The sequence below is a fragment of the Myripristis murdjan genome, chromosome 22, assembly GCF_902150065.1.
Source record: "Myripristis murdjan chromosome 22, fMyrMur1.1, whole genome shotgun sequence".
Taxonomy (NCBI): Eukaryota; Metazoa; Chordata; class Actinopteri; order Holocentriformes; family Holocentridae; genus Myripristis; species Myripristis murdjan.
The window spans coordinates 3,855,755-3,872,810 of NC_044001.1; the positions used below are offsets into that span (position 1 = coordinate 3,855,755).

The 17,056-nt window shown below is 42.5% G+C and overlaps 1 protein-coding gene across 2 annotated transcripts in view; it reads right to left on the minus strand.

Annotated features, from left to right (window-relative positions):
* The window catches only part of gphb5 (glycoprotein hormone subunit beta 5), a 31,358-nt gene that overhangs the window by 6,120 nt on the left and 8,182 nt on the right, over positions 1-17,056 (minus strand). Inside the window, exons 2-3 of one of the 2 annotated variants that reach the window (XM_030044725.1) lie at positions 10,479-10,548; positions 1,722-1,920 (exon numbers count right to left, since the gene is read on the minus strand). In XM_030044725.1, the coding sequence (XP_029900585.1) occupies positions 1,722-1,920; positions 10,479-10,510 (231 nt within the window). In that variant the 5' untranslated portion in view covers positions 10,511-10,548. Of the gene's footprint in view, positions 1-1,721; positions 1,921-10,478; positions 10,728-17,056 lie in introns of those variants that run through there. The other variant, XM_030044726.1, reaches the window with a different exon arrangement.

The window sequence follows — 17,056 nt, forward strand, 5'->3', positions numbered from 1 at the left end:
TTCACAGCATTTTCTCGCCGTTACCCGGGGGGGCGAGTTATGAAATCCAATCGTCTCTTTCATGCACTTGAGGCATTGTTAGGAAAACGATGACTGTCACTTCAATTTTCGGGATTCAAGCCTGCTTTTTCTGTTCTGGCTCAGCTCTGACTCGGTTTCAGCTGCGGGGCTCTGGAAAGTCGTCTCTGTGCTCGTGCAGGATTTACACTTCAGGCCCGTGCAGCTGCTTATTACATGTGACAATGATTACATCCTCACATGGAAGTCTGAACACACACTCACATCCAGCGGTTGGACAAAATAACAGAGGGCCCACGTGAAAAAAATGAGTGACTAATGAGCCGCCTGAGTCCCGGCAGCAGAGCTCCCACACAGGTCTGACATGAAGTGGAAAGCCAATTAGCAACATGCATCAGCGGTGAAAAGGGTTTTTTTCAGAGCAGCACGGCGACATTAAGCGATCTCTAAAGAAGGTAATTATTTAATCAGTGGTTGAAATTCAAAAGTGTCCGTCACACAAGTCTAAGAGTATTAATTAGAGCCGGTCTGGAAAATCCTGACAACTCATGAGCCAAACAGAGACGGAGCAGGGAGGGAAACTGGGAGAGGAGGAAACACACGGAGAGACGCCTGGAGAGCCGGAGAGGAGGACAGGGCGCGGGACGAAACGAGAGAGAGGGAAGGAGGCCTGTCTGTCTGTCTGCCTGCCTGTCTGTCTGCCTGTCTGTCTGTCTGTCTGACTGTCTGTCTGTCAGCTCAGGATGAAACGCCGGCTCGAGAGAGGGAAGGAGGCCACCATGAGGCCGAAGGCTGAAGGCTCCTCAGCACCACACTGACAACTCTGTTCATACATGTCTGTCTGTCTGTCTGTCTGTCTGTCTGTCTGTCGGTCTGTCTACGTGTCTGTCTGTCTGTCTATCTGTCTTTCTGTCTATCACACATTGAACTGAGAACACTGTTCATCAATGTCTGTCTATTTGACTGTCTGTCTGTCTGCCATCCTACCTGTCTGTCTGTATCTGTCTGTCTGCCTGCCTGCCTGTCTGTCTGACTGCCTGTCTGTCTGTTTGGCATCCTACCTGTCTGCCTGCCTCCCTGCCTGTCTGTCTGCCTGACTGCCTGTCTGTCTGTCTGCCTGCCTGTCTGTTTGGCATCCTACCTGTCTGTCTGTTTGTCTGTCTGTCTGTCTGTCTGCCTGCCTGGTTGCCCGCCTGCCTATCTGCCTGTCTAGCTGCCTGTCAGTCTGTCTGCCTGTCTGCCTGTCTGTTTGGCATCCTACCTGCTTGTCTGTCTGTCTGCCTGCCTGTCTGTCTGTGTGGCTGGATCTCTGTCTAGCTGCTAGCTGACCTTGCACTGACCTCCCTGTGGAGAGAAATATTTCTCTGTGGTGATCACCTGTCTGTCTCTCTGTCTGCCTGTCTCTCTGTCTGCCTGTCACCTGTGTGTCTGTGTGTGTGTCTGTGTGTTAGCTGTCTCTCTGCGGCCTCGGTCGTCCAGCTGGCTGCCCCCCCCCCCCCCCCCCCCCCCCCCCCCCCCCGTCTCCTCAGTCTCTCCAGCTGATGCAGACTCATTTCTTCTGTGTAAAGTTGTCAGCACTGCTTGCATCACCTCTCGGCATAATTACATTATACTCCCGTGTGTGTGTGTGTGTGTGTGTGTGTGTGTGTGTGTGTGTGTGTGTGTGTGTGTACAGTAGCTGCCACCACCACCCTGCTCCTCACCTCCCAGGTCTCGCAGCGCCCCCAGCAGGCGTCGGTGGTGATGTGCAGGCCCCCGCAGCCGGGCTTCTTGGCCAGGAAGGTGAACTCGCGCACGGCGCAGCCGATGAAGCGCCGCAGGTTGATGGCGGCGGCCCGGGGCGGGGCGTGCGGCTGCAGCACCGCCCACAGCAGCACGCAGCACAGCAGCAGGCCGGGGCTCCTGCAGGCCACACACACACACACACACACATCAGCACCCGACCACACACACACAACACCTGGCTCGTCTCTGCCATGGCAAAGTACATTCAGCAGCCGTCACATCTGCATCATAAACCCCAGAGTCAGGCTGGGCGATGGGGACAAAATCAAACATCACCATATCTTTCACCAAACACCTCGATATCAATACTGTGGCCATAATGTAGTGATGACTCTTATTTGTTTGCATTATTTTTACATATTGTATAATTCCTGTATTAATGCCTCGTGTTGTTTTTACATTTTGTGTTTTTAATTTCTGTCTTAATGTTTCTTGCACTCTGTAAAGCACTTTGAATTGCAATGTGCATGAAATGTGTTATACAAATAAATTTGCCTTGCCTTATCTTGTTGTGTATTTGAGTTCTATGTGCTGGTTGTTGGCTGTATTTGAATCTTGAATCATGAATCTCTTGAATCTCTCCTTTGGGGATTAATGAAGTTGCCTTGTCTTATCATATATTATCTTATCTTATCTAAACCGCAGAGTCAGGCTGGGCGATGTGGACAAAATTAAACATCACGATATCTTTCGCCAAATACCTCAATATCCATACTGTGGCGATAATGTAGGGATGACTGTCGGTGTGTTCATAAGATATTTACACACAAGAGATTTTTGCCAAACAATCATCAGTCATAATGTGGATATGATGACCAAGCAGGAGACAAATAATAAAACAGCTACAACAGTCTAATCAGCTCAGAAAATTACATTTCTTTACTGTAATGCAGCCTTTAAAGCCAGGAAAAAAAAAAAAAAAACATCACTTATGTCCAGTGTTGGGACCAATTACTCACAAAACTAATAAGTTACAATTACTAATTACTTCTGTAAAAAAAGTCATTTTGATTACTACTCAATTACTGCTGCAGAAGAGTAATTCAATTACTGGGGAAAGTAATTTTTATGATTACTTTTTTCTTTTCTTAAATCCTCTTATTAATGCACATATTTTTGCGTTGCTGTTGCAGTGTGGACATTGCTGTCAAATTTCATCTATCATTGTCAGTGTTGGGCACGTTACTTTGAAAAAGTAATTCATTACAGTTTAAAGTAGTAATGCCAGCTTCTCCACAAGACGCACATTTTTCGAATAGGATAATAAAATAATAATAATAATAATAAGTATTAGTAGAAAGTAACGGCGCATTTTATTGTCAGTAACGGTAACGGCGTTGTAACGGGGAAACAGTAATTTCTTTGATTACTCGTTACTGATAAAAGTAACGCCGTTTATTTATAACGCCGTTACTCCCATCACTGCTTATGTCACATGACAATAAGACAAATTCCAGATCTAGTTTCATATCATGATTGATAAGATATCAACATATCGCCCAGCCCTGCCCAAGGGTTGTAACTCAGTGTTGAGTTTTTTAAATCACTTCACTTGCTCTCAGCTGCTCGCTGTTATACCTGTTTCTCTCAGACTTAATCAGAACGTGTTTGTTTAAAAACAGGACAAGAACGAAACCAAGACATGAGATGGAAAAACACTCACACACATCAGCATGCTGACTCATACACACCTGGCTCATCTCTGTCATGAGGACATTAGTCATACCTGTACCTTTGGTCATACCTGTACCTTTGGTCACACCTATCACATCTGTGTTATAAATGAGGCACCGCACACTTGCTGGCGACTCTGCCACCGGTGCCAGTGTTTGTGTTGTAAGTGTTGGAGTGGTTTTGACTACCGTATACATGGACGACATGACTAACGCTGCACTTACTATTTGTCCATTTGTTTGCTATATGTGGTTGTGGACTTTTTTTTTTTTGGACGCCGCGCTAACACGGCCCTCTACACCAAGTGTGTTGGATCCTGATGTCGATCTCCAGGGAACCAAGTTCAGGACACGGGTGAGACAGAGAGGACGCAGAGGAGGTGCCCGGGTCAGGAACAGCCGGCGTGGGTACAGGCCCGTCCTGCCCTCTGTTATTATGGGGAATGTCCGCTCCTTAGGTAACAAGGTGGATGAGTTGTCAGCTTGTTTGAAGTGCGACCGCCGGTACCGGTGGACCAGCTTATTCTGTTTTTCGGAGACGTGGCTGTCTGACAAGATTCCTGACTCTCGTGTGAAAATGGATGGATTTACACTTCACAGGATGGACAGGGATGAAGCGCAGATGGGCAAAAAGAAAGGCGGGGGCGTCTGTCTGTACGTGAACGATCGGTGGTGCCATCCCGGACATGTCAAAATAAAGAAGACACTCTGTGGCCCGAACATTGAGTACCTTGTGGCGAGTTGTCGACCTTATTACCTGCCCAAGGTGTTCTCCCATGTGATTGTCATAGTGGTCTACATTCCTCCGTCGGGCAACTGGAAGGCCACAGCGACAATAAAAAACATCGTGGATGACCTACAGCGCTCCTCCCCAGATGCGCTGGTCATCATAAACGGGGACTTTAATTGGTGCTCTCTCTCCTCCACTCTGCCATCCTTTAAACAAATGGTGTCGTGCCCTACGAGAGGTGATAAAACTATTGACCTGTTTTACACAAACGTTGAAGAGAGCTTTGTGGCAAAGGCGCTTCCTCCGCTGGGTAATTCAGACCATAACCTGGTGTCTGTGACGTCACGATACTCACCGGTGATACGGAGACAGCCGACTACGGAAGAGACCTGGAGAAATGCACACGGATTTTTTCAAAGCACGGACTGGACTGTGTTCTGTGATAATGACAGCGAGCTGGCCAGCATCGGTGACAAAGTTAACTCTTACATGGACTATTGTGTCGAATCTGCAATTCCCTGTAAACAAATGAGAATCTTTCCTCATAATAATCCACAGTTGAGATGCAAGCTTAAAGCAGCTCTTAATAGGAAGAAGGCTGCTTTTTACAGCGGTGATAGAAACAAGATCAGAGCTGCTCAAAGGAAGCTGAATGCAGTTATCGGACGGATTAAACGGAAATAGGCAGGAGGCCCTGACAGCAGGGGCGGACTGGGACAAAAAATCGGCCCGGGCATTTTGGACCAGACCGGCCCACCACATTCGATCACGCACACCTTTCCGGTCTTTTTGCTCTCTTAAATGTGTATACCAACTGTGCAACTCTTTAAAGCCATAATGCCATGCAATTAGTTAGCTGTCATCAGCAGTGTTGGGCACGTTACTTTGAATAAGTAATTAATATAGTTACTAGTTACTTCTACTAAAAAGTAACTGAGTTACATCATTGTCAAAGTAATTAATTACCAGGAAAATCAACTATTATGTTACTTTTTAAAAAATTGTTCAAATATGTCAAATTACTTGGCTGCCCCAGTCATACTGGCCTATAGTACTATAGTGGAACAATAAAATACAATAGATGAATTGGAACTTTTTTATTCTATTGAACAGGCCACAACTGGCCAACGCCTTTTGGGCATCTACTTCAGATCAGTAAGTGCAGGTGCTTATCAGCATGAATGGAGAATGAGCCCAGACTGCACATAGGAAAGTCATGGTGACAAAGTATCAACACAAATCCGTGTTTAAATCTGAATCTGATTCAATTGGTGTATATATAAAGTTAGAACAAGGCATTAAAAAAAAAAAAAAAAAAAAAAAAAGCAAGGCAAAATAATAATAACAATAATAATAATGATAATAATAATTTAGCACCTGGGTTACAAAACAAATTCACATAGAGTACAGAAATTAAAATTACAGAAACCCTAAATGCCACTGTGTGTGTCATCTAGCCAATGACAGGCAGAATAATAAGAATCACTTCGTTGTCATGGTTAACAACAAGGTGAGGTACCAAAGTAAAAATGCACTCTTGTCTGGGGGGAATTGAACCCCTGAACTCCAGCATGGCAGACGGAAACACTATCCGCTCTGCCATCGGGGATCATGTCTCTTTCAAATCCTTGGGGCTCATACTTTATTCATGCTGATAAATTACGAAAAACTCCGAAAGCGAAAAAGTCTGATTGGTTTGAAAATTGACAGCCGCTCTTTTTCCCCTTGCAGTTTCTCTGCGCTACTTTTGCATTTTCTCTCCATCTCATAGATCCTATGAGATAACGTTCGGCCCGCGTTGCACTGCACACCGGCACACCGAGCCACAGGCTGTGATCTGATTGGGCCAGCCCCGTGTCAGTGAAGAAAAATAACCAATAGGCCGCAGAGCAGCGTGTCTCAAGGGCCGGCCCGGTGCTGAGTAAACAAACTCTTGCAGTGACTTTATTTGCCGAAATCATTATGCAGGCGGGACCAAACTACGCAAAAGGGGTTGTTTAGCAATGTGATTGGGCCAGGACAGTGTCAGTCGGGCCGCTGATCTACTGGTTGTATGGGCAGGTCAGCTATTTAAATAATAATTAAAAAAAAAAAAAGTGTAGGGGGACTGTCGGCCCACGTAGCACCACCCATGCCTGACAGTGTTCATCCACGAACCGTAAAAGTCTGTGCTGACCAGCTGTGCTCGGTCCCAAACAAACTAATTGATTTTAAATTGCACGCTATTATTGCCTGGATTTTAGATCTCAGTTCATTAGGCTTGAAAATAAACTGTCTGACACCATTTTATTCAATACAGCAGCACTATAGGGCACAGTGTTATCCCCTTTATTATTCTCACTTTATACTTCTGACTACAGACATAGTCTGCCATCCTGTCTGATACAAAGGTTTTTTTAGCCGACTCAGGGCAATGACCTGGCCTATAAAAGGGAGGCTCAGTCATTTGCCAGCTGGTTTGACTCTAATTTCTTAAAGCTAAATGTAGGGAAGACCAAAGATTTTAGTAAGAAAAAGGAGGAGGTCCTCCCCATGACAATTAACTGTCAGCAGATAGAAATCGTTGAGTCGTATAAATATCTTGGTGTCCACTTGTATTGTAAGTTAAACTGTAAAGAAAATATCGAGGTCGGACTGAGGAAGGCTCAGTCGAGACTTTTTTTCTGAGGAAACTCAGATCTTTTAAATGTCTTGTATCAGGGTATCTTTCCAAGTGTCCTTTTTCTGCTGTTCTTATCTGTGGAGGATAAAAACAGGATCAATAAGATGATCAAGAGGGCCGGCTCAGTGATTGGCCTAACCCCAGACTCACTTGAAGTCATTGTGGAAAAGAGAACAAGATCAAAACTCTATGAAAATCATCCACTACAGAACGACTGAGGAGGTCCTTCGTTCCTGCAGCAGTCAGATTTTTTAACAGTCAGTTAGTCCTGGCTTGCTGCACAGTAACCTATTGTTTGCACTGACTTTATCTATTTATTTATTTATCTTGTTTTTCTATTGTTGTTCTGTGATTGTTCTCTATTATCTATTCTATTTGTTTACATTATTTTTACATATTGTATAATTCCTGTATTAATGCCTCGTGTTGTTTTTACATTTTGTGTTTTTAATTTCTGTCTTAATGTTTCTTGCACTCTGTAAAGCACTTTGAATTGCAATGTGTATGAAATGTGTTATACAAATAAATTTGCCTTGCCTTATCTTGTTGTGTATTTGAGTTCTATGTGCTGGTTGTTGGCTGTATTTGAATCTTGAATCATGAATCTCTTGAATCTCTCCTTTGGGGATTAATGAAGTTGTGTTATCTTATCATGTCTTATCTAAACCGCAGAGTCAGGCTGGGCAATGTGGACAAAATTAAACATCATGATATCTTTCACCAAATACCTCGATATCAATACTGTGGCGATAATGTAGTGATGACTGTCGGTGCGTTCATAAGATATTTACACACAAGATTTTTGCCAAACAATCATCAGTCATAATGTGGATATGATGACCAAGCAGGAGACAAATAATAAAACAGCTACAACAGTCTAATCAGCTCAGAAAATTACATTTCTTTAAGGTAATGCAGCCTTTAAAGCCAGGAAAAAAACATCACTTATGTCACATGGCAATAAAACAAATCCCAGATCTAGTTTCATATCATGATTGATAAGATATCAACATATCGCCCAGCCCTGCCCAAGGGTCGTAAATCAGTGTTGAGCTTTTTAAATCACTTCACCTGCTCTCAGTTGCTCGCTGTTATACCTGTTTCTCTCAGAGTTAATCAGAATGTGTTTCGGCAGCTTGTTTAAAAACAGGACAAGAACAAAACCAAGACACGAGATGTAAAAACACTTAAAAATCCATAAGCTATAAAACAATTAGATTACCTAAAACACTGCAGCAGAAAAGCCATTTATGAAAACAACTAATTTAATGTAACCTGTTTTTTTTTTTAATGTAATGTCTTTCTGCAGTGTAAACTCTTCATTGTTATCGTTTACTTTACTGCTGTAACTCTTCAAATATGTAATCAGCGATCAGTAATAAATCACTAAAACTGGAGGTTTTCACCTGACATCATCATCATCATCATCATCATCCTCATTAAACATGACGGGCACACTCAGAATGAAATATCCAGTTTTGTACCTTTTTGGCAGGTCTTGCTAAAAGCCCGGTGATAATAATATAAAATGATAATGTTGAGGAATTTGTTTATTTATTTGTCAGCATAATAATCCAGCTGATGCTACTGTATTCTGCTTAAAAAAATCATTTCAGTTGTAATAAAGCTAGTAAGTGAGGATAAGCTGCAGGTGAAGCCTACCTCCCTGTATTGATCTCATTAATGATTTTATTTGTCCTGATGGAGAGATGGAGATTCATCCGAGTGAGTCGTGAAATACGCGAGGAGGTCAGAGGTCATGGCTTTAGCGGACAGATCGGCAGAGAGCTGCACACTTTAACACGGGGCGAGCGCAGGCACCTCCAAAAGGAGAAGAGGGAGTTTTCCTCCAGGGATCAATAAAACATCACATGAATATTGCAGAGCTTTGTTGAGCAGTCACTTCTGACTGACGGCGTAAACGCTCTCTGAGCTCTGTTCTTCCTGAACGACCCTCGAGACGCTGCGCCTTGATTACTGCACACAGTCCCGCTGCTCGGCCTTTTCACAGACGCCTGTAAATTACTTGGTTCATTTAAAGTTATTGCATTTTTAAAATCTTTGGTGATTGGCTCTCCTCATGGAAGAATTCACCTCCACTCCTCACAGTGCCGGCCACCGATCAGGGGCCGGTATCCTGATGACTTCATCTTCACATTTATTCGGTTAAATTAATTCAATTAGACGTTGGAAGGTGCGTTATGTAAAGCTGACGAGGGTCAAATTGAAGTGAGGACCCTTTGGACTCATCTGGTGAAAATGTGGAATAAGTGTGTAATTTACCAGCATGGACTCGAATCTCAGATCGACGGCTTGCTCCATGACTTTTTTTAAACCAGTGGAGTCTACAGGGTTCTCACTTGAACTGACTGGAGGTGAATTTGCATAATGCACCTTTAATTACATTGTAAAGAACCCTAACCCTAACCCTAACCCATGCAAGGTTACTCCTGTGCAAGGTTACTATAGTTAACTAAAACTAAAAAGTGTGAAGAAAAACATTGTAGTGAACTGAAATTAGAAAACAATAAAAAGTAGACTTTGGGAAAAAAATGAAAACAATCTAAAAACGATTTTGTGTGCTTAAAAACTGACTAAAATAATATAAAACTATGGAGAAAATGTGTCTAGTTTTGCAGCTGGTCGGTTTGTTCAAATGTGTGAGCACAAGCAGCAGGAGTTAGAGACTGGAACGTTTACAAAGTTAATACCTATCCTGACAAACACCACCCGGATTAACAACTAACTAAAACTTAAACTAATAAACATAAGAATCAAAACTAATGAAAAATGCATATACATGACTAAAACTCCATAACTATAGTGACTTTGACCCTGTGCTATAGTTAGCTTGAAAAGAATAATCCTGAAGTCATGAAATATTAATAATATAGCAGCTTTTTTGGTCCCATATGTAGTCCAGCTGATTAATGTCATCGGTAATTAGCCATGCAGTCAGCAGGGTAATGCACAGGCAGCGGGTCATTAAGATATTAAAAAAAAAAAAAAAAAAAAAAAGTCAGACTCCTGAGGCAAAGTGGAGCCACCCTGTTCAGGACTTTGTACCATAATGACCAACTCACTTTTTTTTTTTTTTTAAGACTGATACTGATACTCTTGATAGCCGGTTAGGGTTAGGGTTAGGGTTAGCTGGCTTCTTCAATGGTATTCAATGCAATTAAAAAAAAAAAAAAAAAAAAAAAAAAGTAAGGCTTCTGAGTTTTTGCCACAATGACCAACTCACTGTGCCGGGTTTAGACTCTTATGACTTTTTTTTTTTTTTTTAAGACTCATACTGATACTTTTCATAGCCAGTGTCTGGCTTCTTCAATGATATTCAGTGCAATAAAAAAAACTTAAAAAATGCTGGTAAACAAATTTAAAAAATGCAAATGAGAGAGATGCAGTTAAACAACGTTAAAAACACCTTGTTCATCTCTGAGAGCGAGGACAAGGACACACTCATATCCAATAGTCATAAAAATGCATTTATCAGCTGACTGATTAGTAAACTGATTGAACAGCCATATAAAACCCACTCAGGGTAGATAAGTAGGCAGTGCAATCCCAGCATGACTCTGGGCGTTTGGCCGCCTCCAGCTTCACTCACCGTCCCTGTGACCTTGTCCTCTGCGGGGTCATGGTGGCCGTGGGTCAGGTCAGCGCGTCCGAGCTGTTGGCTGGCAGAGATGCAGACACACACACACACACACAGACACACACACACACACACAGGCAGTGAGACGGTGCAGGTAGACGCTGTGTTTAGCGGCCGGACTCCGCAGGCCTTCGCTGTCCCGGCCGGTTAATCATCAAACGGCTGCACAATCTCTGTCCCGCGGTTGTTCTCTGGGTAACGGGCACCGCGGTACTTGTCACTGCGTGCTCCTCAGACCCCGAACCACCCGCTAATGGATCTGACAGCACAAGCCAGGGCTTTTTATCATCCCTCGTCCTGTCAATCAAGAGGCAGCCGAGGAGCCCGGGCTGAAGTCCTCATCTCTGTTTCTCTGACTCACTGAATCCCCCCTCGGGCCCTTCTACCTGTCGCTGCCCATCTCGCTCAGCCACCAGCTTGTTCCCACTCCATTAGCTTGATTAGGGAGAGAGTCTGCCCTTTTGTTCATAGTCATCCGTACGGAAGAGGGGGAACACACACACACACACACACACACACTCTGCCTACCTGTGTCTGCTCTCACTCATCCGAGCTCAATTAGCTGGCTCCAGAGACAGAGCCGGCTCCTGTCCTCACACGCTGACTGTAATCACTTCACCCCCGAGCTCCTGCGCCGCTGTTTGTCTTTTATTCGCCTCTCTAACACTTTGTCTCGCTCTCTCTTTCCACTCTGCCAGTGACATTTCCACACGGCGTTTTCTCACACGGGGAGAAACAAAGCGGGGCTGGTTGCTCAGTTCACGTCTTGCAGGCTTTTACACTTTGGATCCCTCACTGAGCAGGAGACAGCGTGCATGTCGGAGGACGAGGCCCGAGCTGCACGGAGACGAGGAGGAGGAGGAGGAGGAGGAGGAGAAGGGGGAGAATCGATTTGGGTGAGTAAGCACCTCATCAAGAAATTACCATTGTCTGAGGCCCCGCGGGCGCCGTGCAGAGCCAGCGGAGCAGAACTGCTTTCAAACAGTTTGAGGAAATGAATCTTTAAGAGTAAAGTTAAGAGACGAGGCCAAGCAATTAAAGTTAGATTAGACAAACTGACGTGGAGGATGAGTCAGAGACGGGTTCAGGCTCAGCCCGCAGACCCCGAAGAATAAAAGAGTGGACTGTTATTGGACAGTGAGCCCGGCGTGTAATAACAGAGAACATGTAAGGGGATAACAGAGATGATTACTGAAAGGTTAATTGTAATCCAGCACAAAGGGAGTAACAGAAGACTTGTACTTGTGTGTAATTAGAGTAGAAGCATTACAAAATGAAAACGTAATGTGTTAGAGGGGAGGAAAGGCAAAGGAAATGTTGCTGTAGCGACGGGAAGGGGATTATTCTGCTCAGATTACACTAAAATGCAGATTTATGTCGTTTCCTGACAGGATAAACCCTTTAATTTTTGAGGAGGTCCAAGAGAAATGGATTGAATGCAAATCAGTCAAACAACAAAATTACACCTGTCATGTTTTTTTTTTTTTCCCCAGTTTAGGAATCTATAATTAATACAAACAAATTAGGAAATAATTATATGATTCCAGTGTGTGTGTGTGTGTGTGTGTGTGTGACTAGACAAAAACAAACAATTATACAAAAAAAAAAAAAAAAAAAAAAACATCAATGAAAGCCAGCAGTCAGTTCTGAGATAAAAGTAGAGTGTCCATTAACTATCTGAGTGATGCTATTAAAGCATCAGGTAATATATTCCAGCCTGGTGGAGCCTTCAGAACAAAAGATGTTTCCTTAACTTTTTAAAAACTTTTATGAACCACAAAAACAAACAAACAAACAAACAAACTGGCATAAGTGTCTAAGTTCAAGAAGCTCTTTCAGCTAATGAGGATAATTAGTACGAATAATGTGAAAATAAAATGAAACCAGTGGAGATATTTGTCTCCAAAGTGCATCAACTATTATAAACACAATGGCTGATGATGTATTGTGATAGTAAACAAGTGTAGATGTGTTGCTGGTTTGAATCCCTGGACTAAACAGCGATCACTGTGGTGCCCTTGAGCACGGCAGATACTCCATCCCCTGTGGCTGTGCTGTGTTACTGTGTCTCTGTCAGTGATGAAACTGTAAAAGCCAAGCCAGTGGGTGTCGCCTGAAGGCATCTCCACCCAGCTGTGGCTCCGAGCGGGACGTGGTGCTACACTGACCTCTTGTGCCTGTTTGGAGTATTGATAATTCCCAAAGATCAGTGAACGCACCACCGTGAGCTGACGTGTCATGTGACGGCCCACTCAGCTGATCTCAAACACAACAAAAACTTACACCTGTCAGGATTTTTTTTTTTCCAGTTTAGGAATCTATAATTAATCCAGACAAATTAGAAAATTACCGTATGATTCCAGTGTGTGTGTGTGTGTGTGTGTGTGTGTGTGTGTGTGTGTGTCAAAAATAAACAACAAACCAAGACATGCCAAAAAAAAAAAAAAAAGAAAAAAAATCACGCCTAACATCAATGAAAGCCAGCAGTTTTGAGATAAGAAAAAAAAAATCAGGAGTGTCTGTTTACAATTTGAGTGATGTTATTAAAAGATCAGGTAATATATTCCAGCCTGGCAGAGCCTTAAGATTAAAAGACTTTTACTGATTTTTTAATTTTTTTTTTTTTTACTTTTCCTGATTTATTTGTTCATTTTTTTTGGCTGTCCAATGTGGTGCAGAAGGTTTTCATTGTGTTTTGTGGTTGTTTTAATCTCATTTTTAGAATTATATTTGAGTTTTGTTTTTATTTATTATATGAGCAACAGGAAAAATCGCCAGTGAAACCTTCATGGCATAATAACTAACAACAAAAAAAAAAAGCTCATTCAGTGAAGAAAACGCAAAAATAGTCATTTCAGAGAGTTAAATTATCGCTGCATTAACCTGTAAGAAGTATTTTAACTGCTCCATGTCCTGTTGGCTGTTTACACTTGAACATGCAGCACATTTTATTATTTTGCATGGAAAAGCTTCTTCTGCAAACGAACTCCAGCTGTCAGATGAATGTAGAGCAGAAAACAGGACGGGGACACAGGCCTGCAGGAGATGGACTATACCTCTGCGTTTATGTAAATCAATAATCGTTCATTAATTCACTCACTAAAGCCACAAAGTCCTATGAGTGTTATATCCTGCATTGCCTGCACAAACCTGGCATCCTCATTATTGCTAATTTATCAATTTATCATTCAACAGCATCTCTCTAAATTTTGATTTTTTTTTTTTTTTTTCTGACCTCTCATGACACAAAATACTCAAACTAGCCTCATGAAAAAAAAATCACATGTGAAATAAAACACGTGGTTTTGGAGCACATGATTTAAAACCACATGCGATTTAATGATTTCACGTGATTTTCATGTCAGTTTTTCCACGTTTTCTGAAAACACGTGAATATTTCACATGTGAAAAAGCAAAATGAAAAAACGCATCCAAACCACATGGGATCATTTCACATGAAAATTACAGTACACGTGAAGAAACTAGTCACATGTCATGTGGAATTCACATGTGAAGATGCAAATCTCATGTCATTTCATGTTGTTTTTCACATGTGGAAATTCCAGTTCAGAGGCCAGTCACGTGTGAAAATGACAATTCCACATGACTTCGTGTGACCAATTTTATTTCACATGTGGAAAATCTCAATCATGTGAAAATACTAAATCAAATGTGAAAATATCTAGTTCACATGTGACAGTTTTCTTTTTACATGTGAAAACTGAAAATCACATGTGAAAGTTAAACCACATGAGAAAAGTTAGTTCCCATGTGACTTTACTTTCACTTCACATGTGAAAATGTGAGTTCACATGTGAATATTTCCAGTCACGTGTGAAAATGGTAAATCAACATGTGAAATTCAAACGTTCACATGTGAAACGGCCTGTTTGACATGTGAACAGGCTGTCAGAGGAGCAGCAGGTGTGTGTGCAGGTGCAGGCTGTGAGGAGGCTGCACCTTCACTGGGAGCCCAGGGCTTCCTCAGCCGCCTGCGTGACCTTTGATCTCTGGGTCAGGCTTCCGGTGCCATCTGCGACCGTCGGCCACATTCAGGGGAATTTTTTTGTTCCTCCCCCGTCACCACCAGACACAATCCAGTATGGTTTCAGTGACATTAAGAGACGGTTTTGGAAAAAATGATCAAAAAAATCTATAATTAGAAAGTGGAAATCCAGGACTACACTGGCTATAATAATAACATGAGACTTTATTCATATGTATGTATAAATATAAAAATATAAGTACGCAGACATTTTGAAAAAGTGGAGCCACTGATCTAATGAATATAATGACAGTAAATATGATTTTTGTCTGTTTGTTTGTTTGTTTTTTGTTTTTGGTCAAACACCAGAAAATACTTTATGAGGGAATTGTTCCTTTAAACAGTGAAGGAGACTGGAAGGACGGCGCACTTAAAAGATTTGGTCGCCTGAGATGATGATGATGATGATGACGATGACAATATTTCGACTACATTTCAGCTCTTTAGGAACTAACAGCGCCCTGCTTCTGTTTCGACATGAGTCTCCTTTTACCAGATGGATTTAATAAACAGTTTGCACAGACACATATTTTCAGTATCAGTCTAATTTAACTGTGGCCAACACTATTCCAATATTATATAACCAATAAGGTGATTTCATGTAGTTTTACTAGTTGTTAATTCCAGCCATCTCCTGCCAACTCCTGATAACTGTAACTGAAATATCAACATTTAATACTGTAAAATTAGTCTTGTTTAACATCAGAGTTTGACCTTCAGATCAGGTAATATGTAGCTGTAGGTCTGTTTCACATTGATCAGTAACTCCTCTCATGCTATGACCGGGTCATGTTCTTCCCATGTAAATTTGTATTTTGTCCATTTTGTAGAAAAAAAAAGCAAAGCGAAATGATGCATTCAGGTTTCTATTAGAGGTGAGTGTGGGGGGTGAAATAATTTGGATTTGGACTTGGAAAAAGCGGGCGTGGCTCAAGCCATACGTTGTTTTTTTTTTCTAATGTTGGATTTTAACAACAAAAAATATATAAAATGACTGAAATACCAGCTTATTAAAACCATATGTGTTAGAAAACCCACTCTGCAAATCCAGTCAGTGGAGTTTCCCAGCATGCTTTTTGTTTATTTGTTTATTGTTTATCACGTGGTCTTTATGCTGCGTTATTAAGTTTAGGGATGGTTTTACATTATTTGTGCACCGTGACTGTCATTCTCTATTCTTCTGGTGGAGCTGTACATGAATTTTTATTAATATGTTGGCTTGTTTTATGCCCCTTTAAAGTCAAAGTTTGAATGTAGCAGACAGCCAAAACAGTGTAAAGCTTCACAAGAAAACCTAAATTGTGAAGATATTAGGCTATATGTGTCAGTCAAAGCTGAACTTTTAGGAGAATATTAAGAAAGGTAATTAACTCCTCAGAAAGGCTTTACTGGTTTCATGCCGACTGTGGATTTGGATTCTGGTGCGTCCCCGGTTCTGCTTTGCCATCTTTTGCGCGTCTGTTTTCCTGGAGCCCAGCCCCCCTCCGCCCCGCTGCGGCTGGACCTTTAACCCAGGTGACGGCCGCGGCCAACCCGGGGGGCGGCGGCCCGTCTTGCGCCCTGACTGGTTTCTATATTTAGCGTGGCAGGGAAGTTTCCTGGCCTCGGGATGGCTCTGGCTTCTCCGGTGTCAGACCGGCCCGTTACCTCGGGGTGCGCACACGGCACGGCTGTGTATCTGCTGCTACAACCACCACCCACCAGAGCACTGTGCACCACAACCAGCCTGGAGATCACCACCGCCCGGAGCTGCGTCCTCACTCACACCCTGCGTCTTCACCCACAACCCGCCTGGTGAACTTCTACCGCGCGTAAGTCTCTGCAACTTTACGCGTTCGGGTATTTTCATGGAGCGGAAATGTCAAAGTGCTTGAAGTGTGCGTGTCGCTGCTGCGTTGGCGCACTGAGCTTTACAAAACCACAGATTTAGCAGGAATAATTGATCCCGCGTTTCATGCGGTAACTTCCCTCCGTCGTGTTTTCTCCGAGCGTTTCTTTTGAGCCGGGCTCCTCATTACAGCGCTCCAGTCCTCTGGTCCCCCTCAAGGACTAATTAGGGCTCCGCTGAACTGATCTGAGAGCAGCCTGACACACACATGTTCACTGCGGTTATTTTGGGCCCCTGGCAGCCAACAGTAGGCCATGTCACATTCCTCAGTCAAAGGCTGCGCACTTAATAGCAGCTGATAATAAATAGTAGTAACTGACAGATAATGTTCAAACGGGTGTAAAATGGAACAAAATGTCTAAATTGGCTGAAAAGATAATTGAATTCTTGTATAATATATAGCTACTACGTTGAGGCCTGTAGTCTTCTTAACTGTCAGTGTAATGGGATAAAAATAGGAGGCTATTTTATTATTAAATGTTGTGACATCATCGGGCAAAAGCATGTTTCCCCCCTTGATGGGTCATAATTGCTAAATGTTATGTTGGTGTTTTTTTCTGGAAATTATTTTGATTACATTTTCTTACATTTTAAACC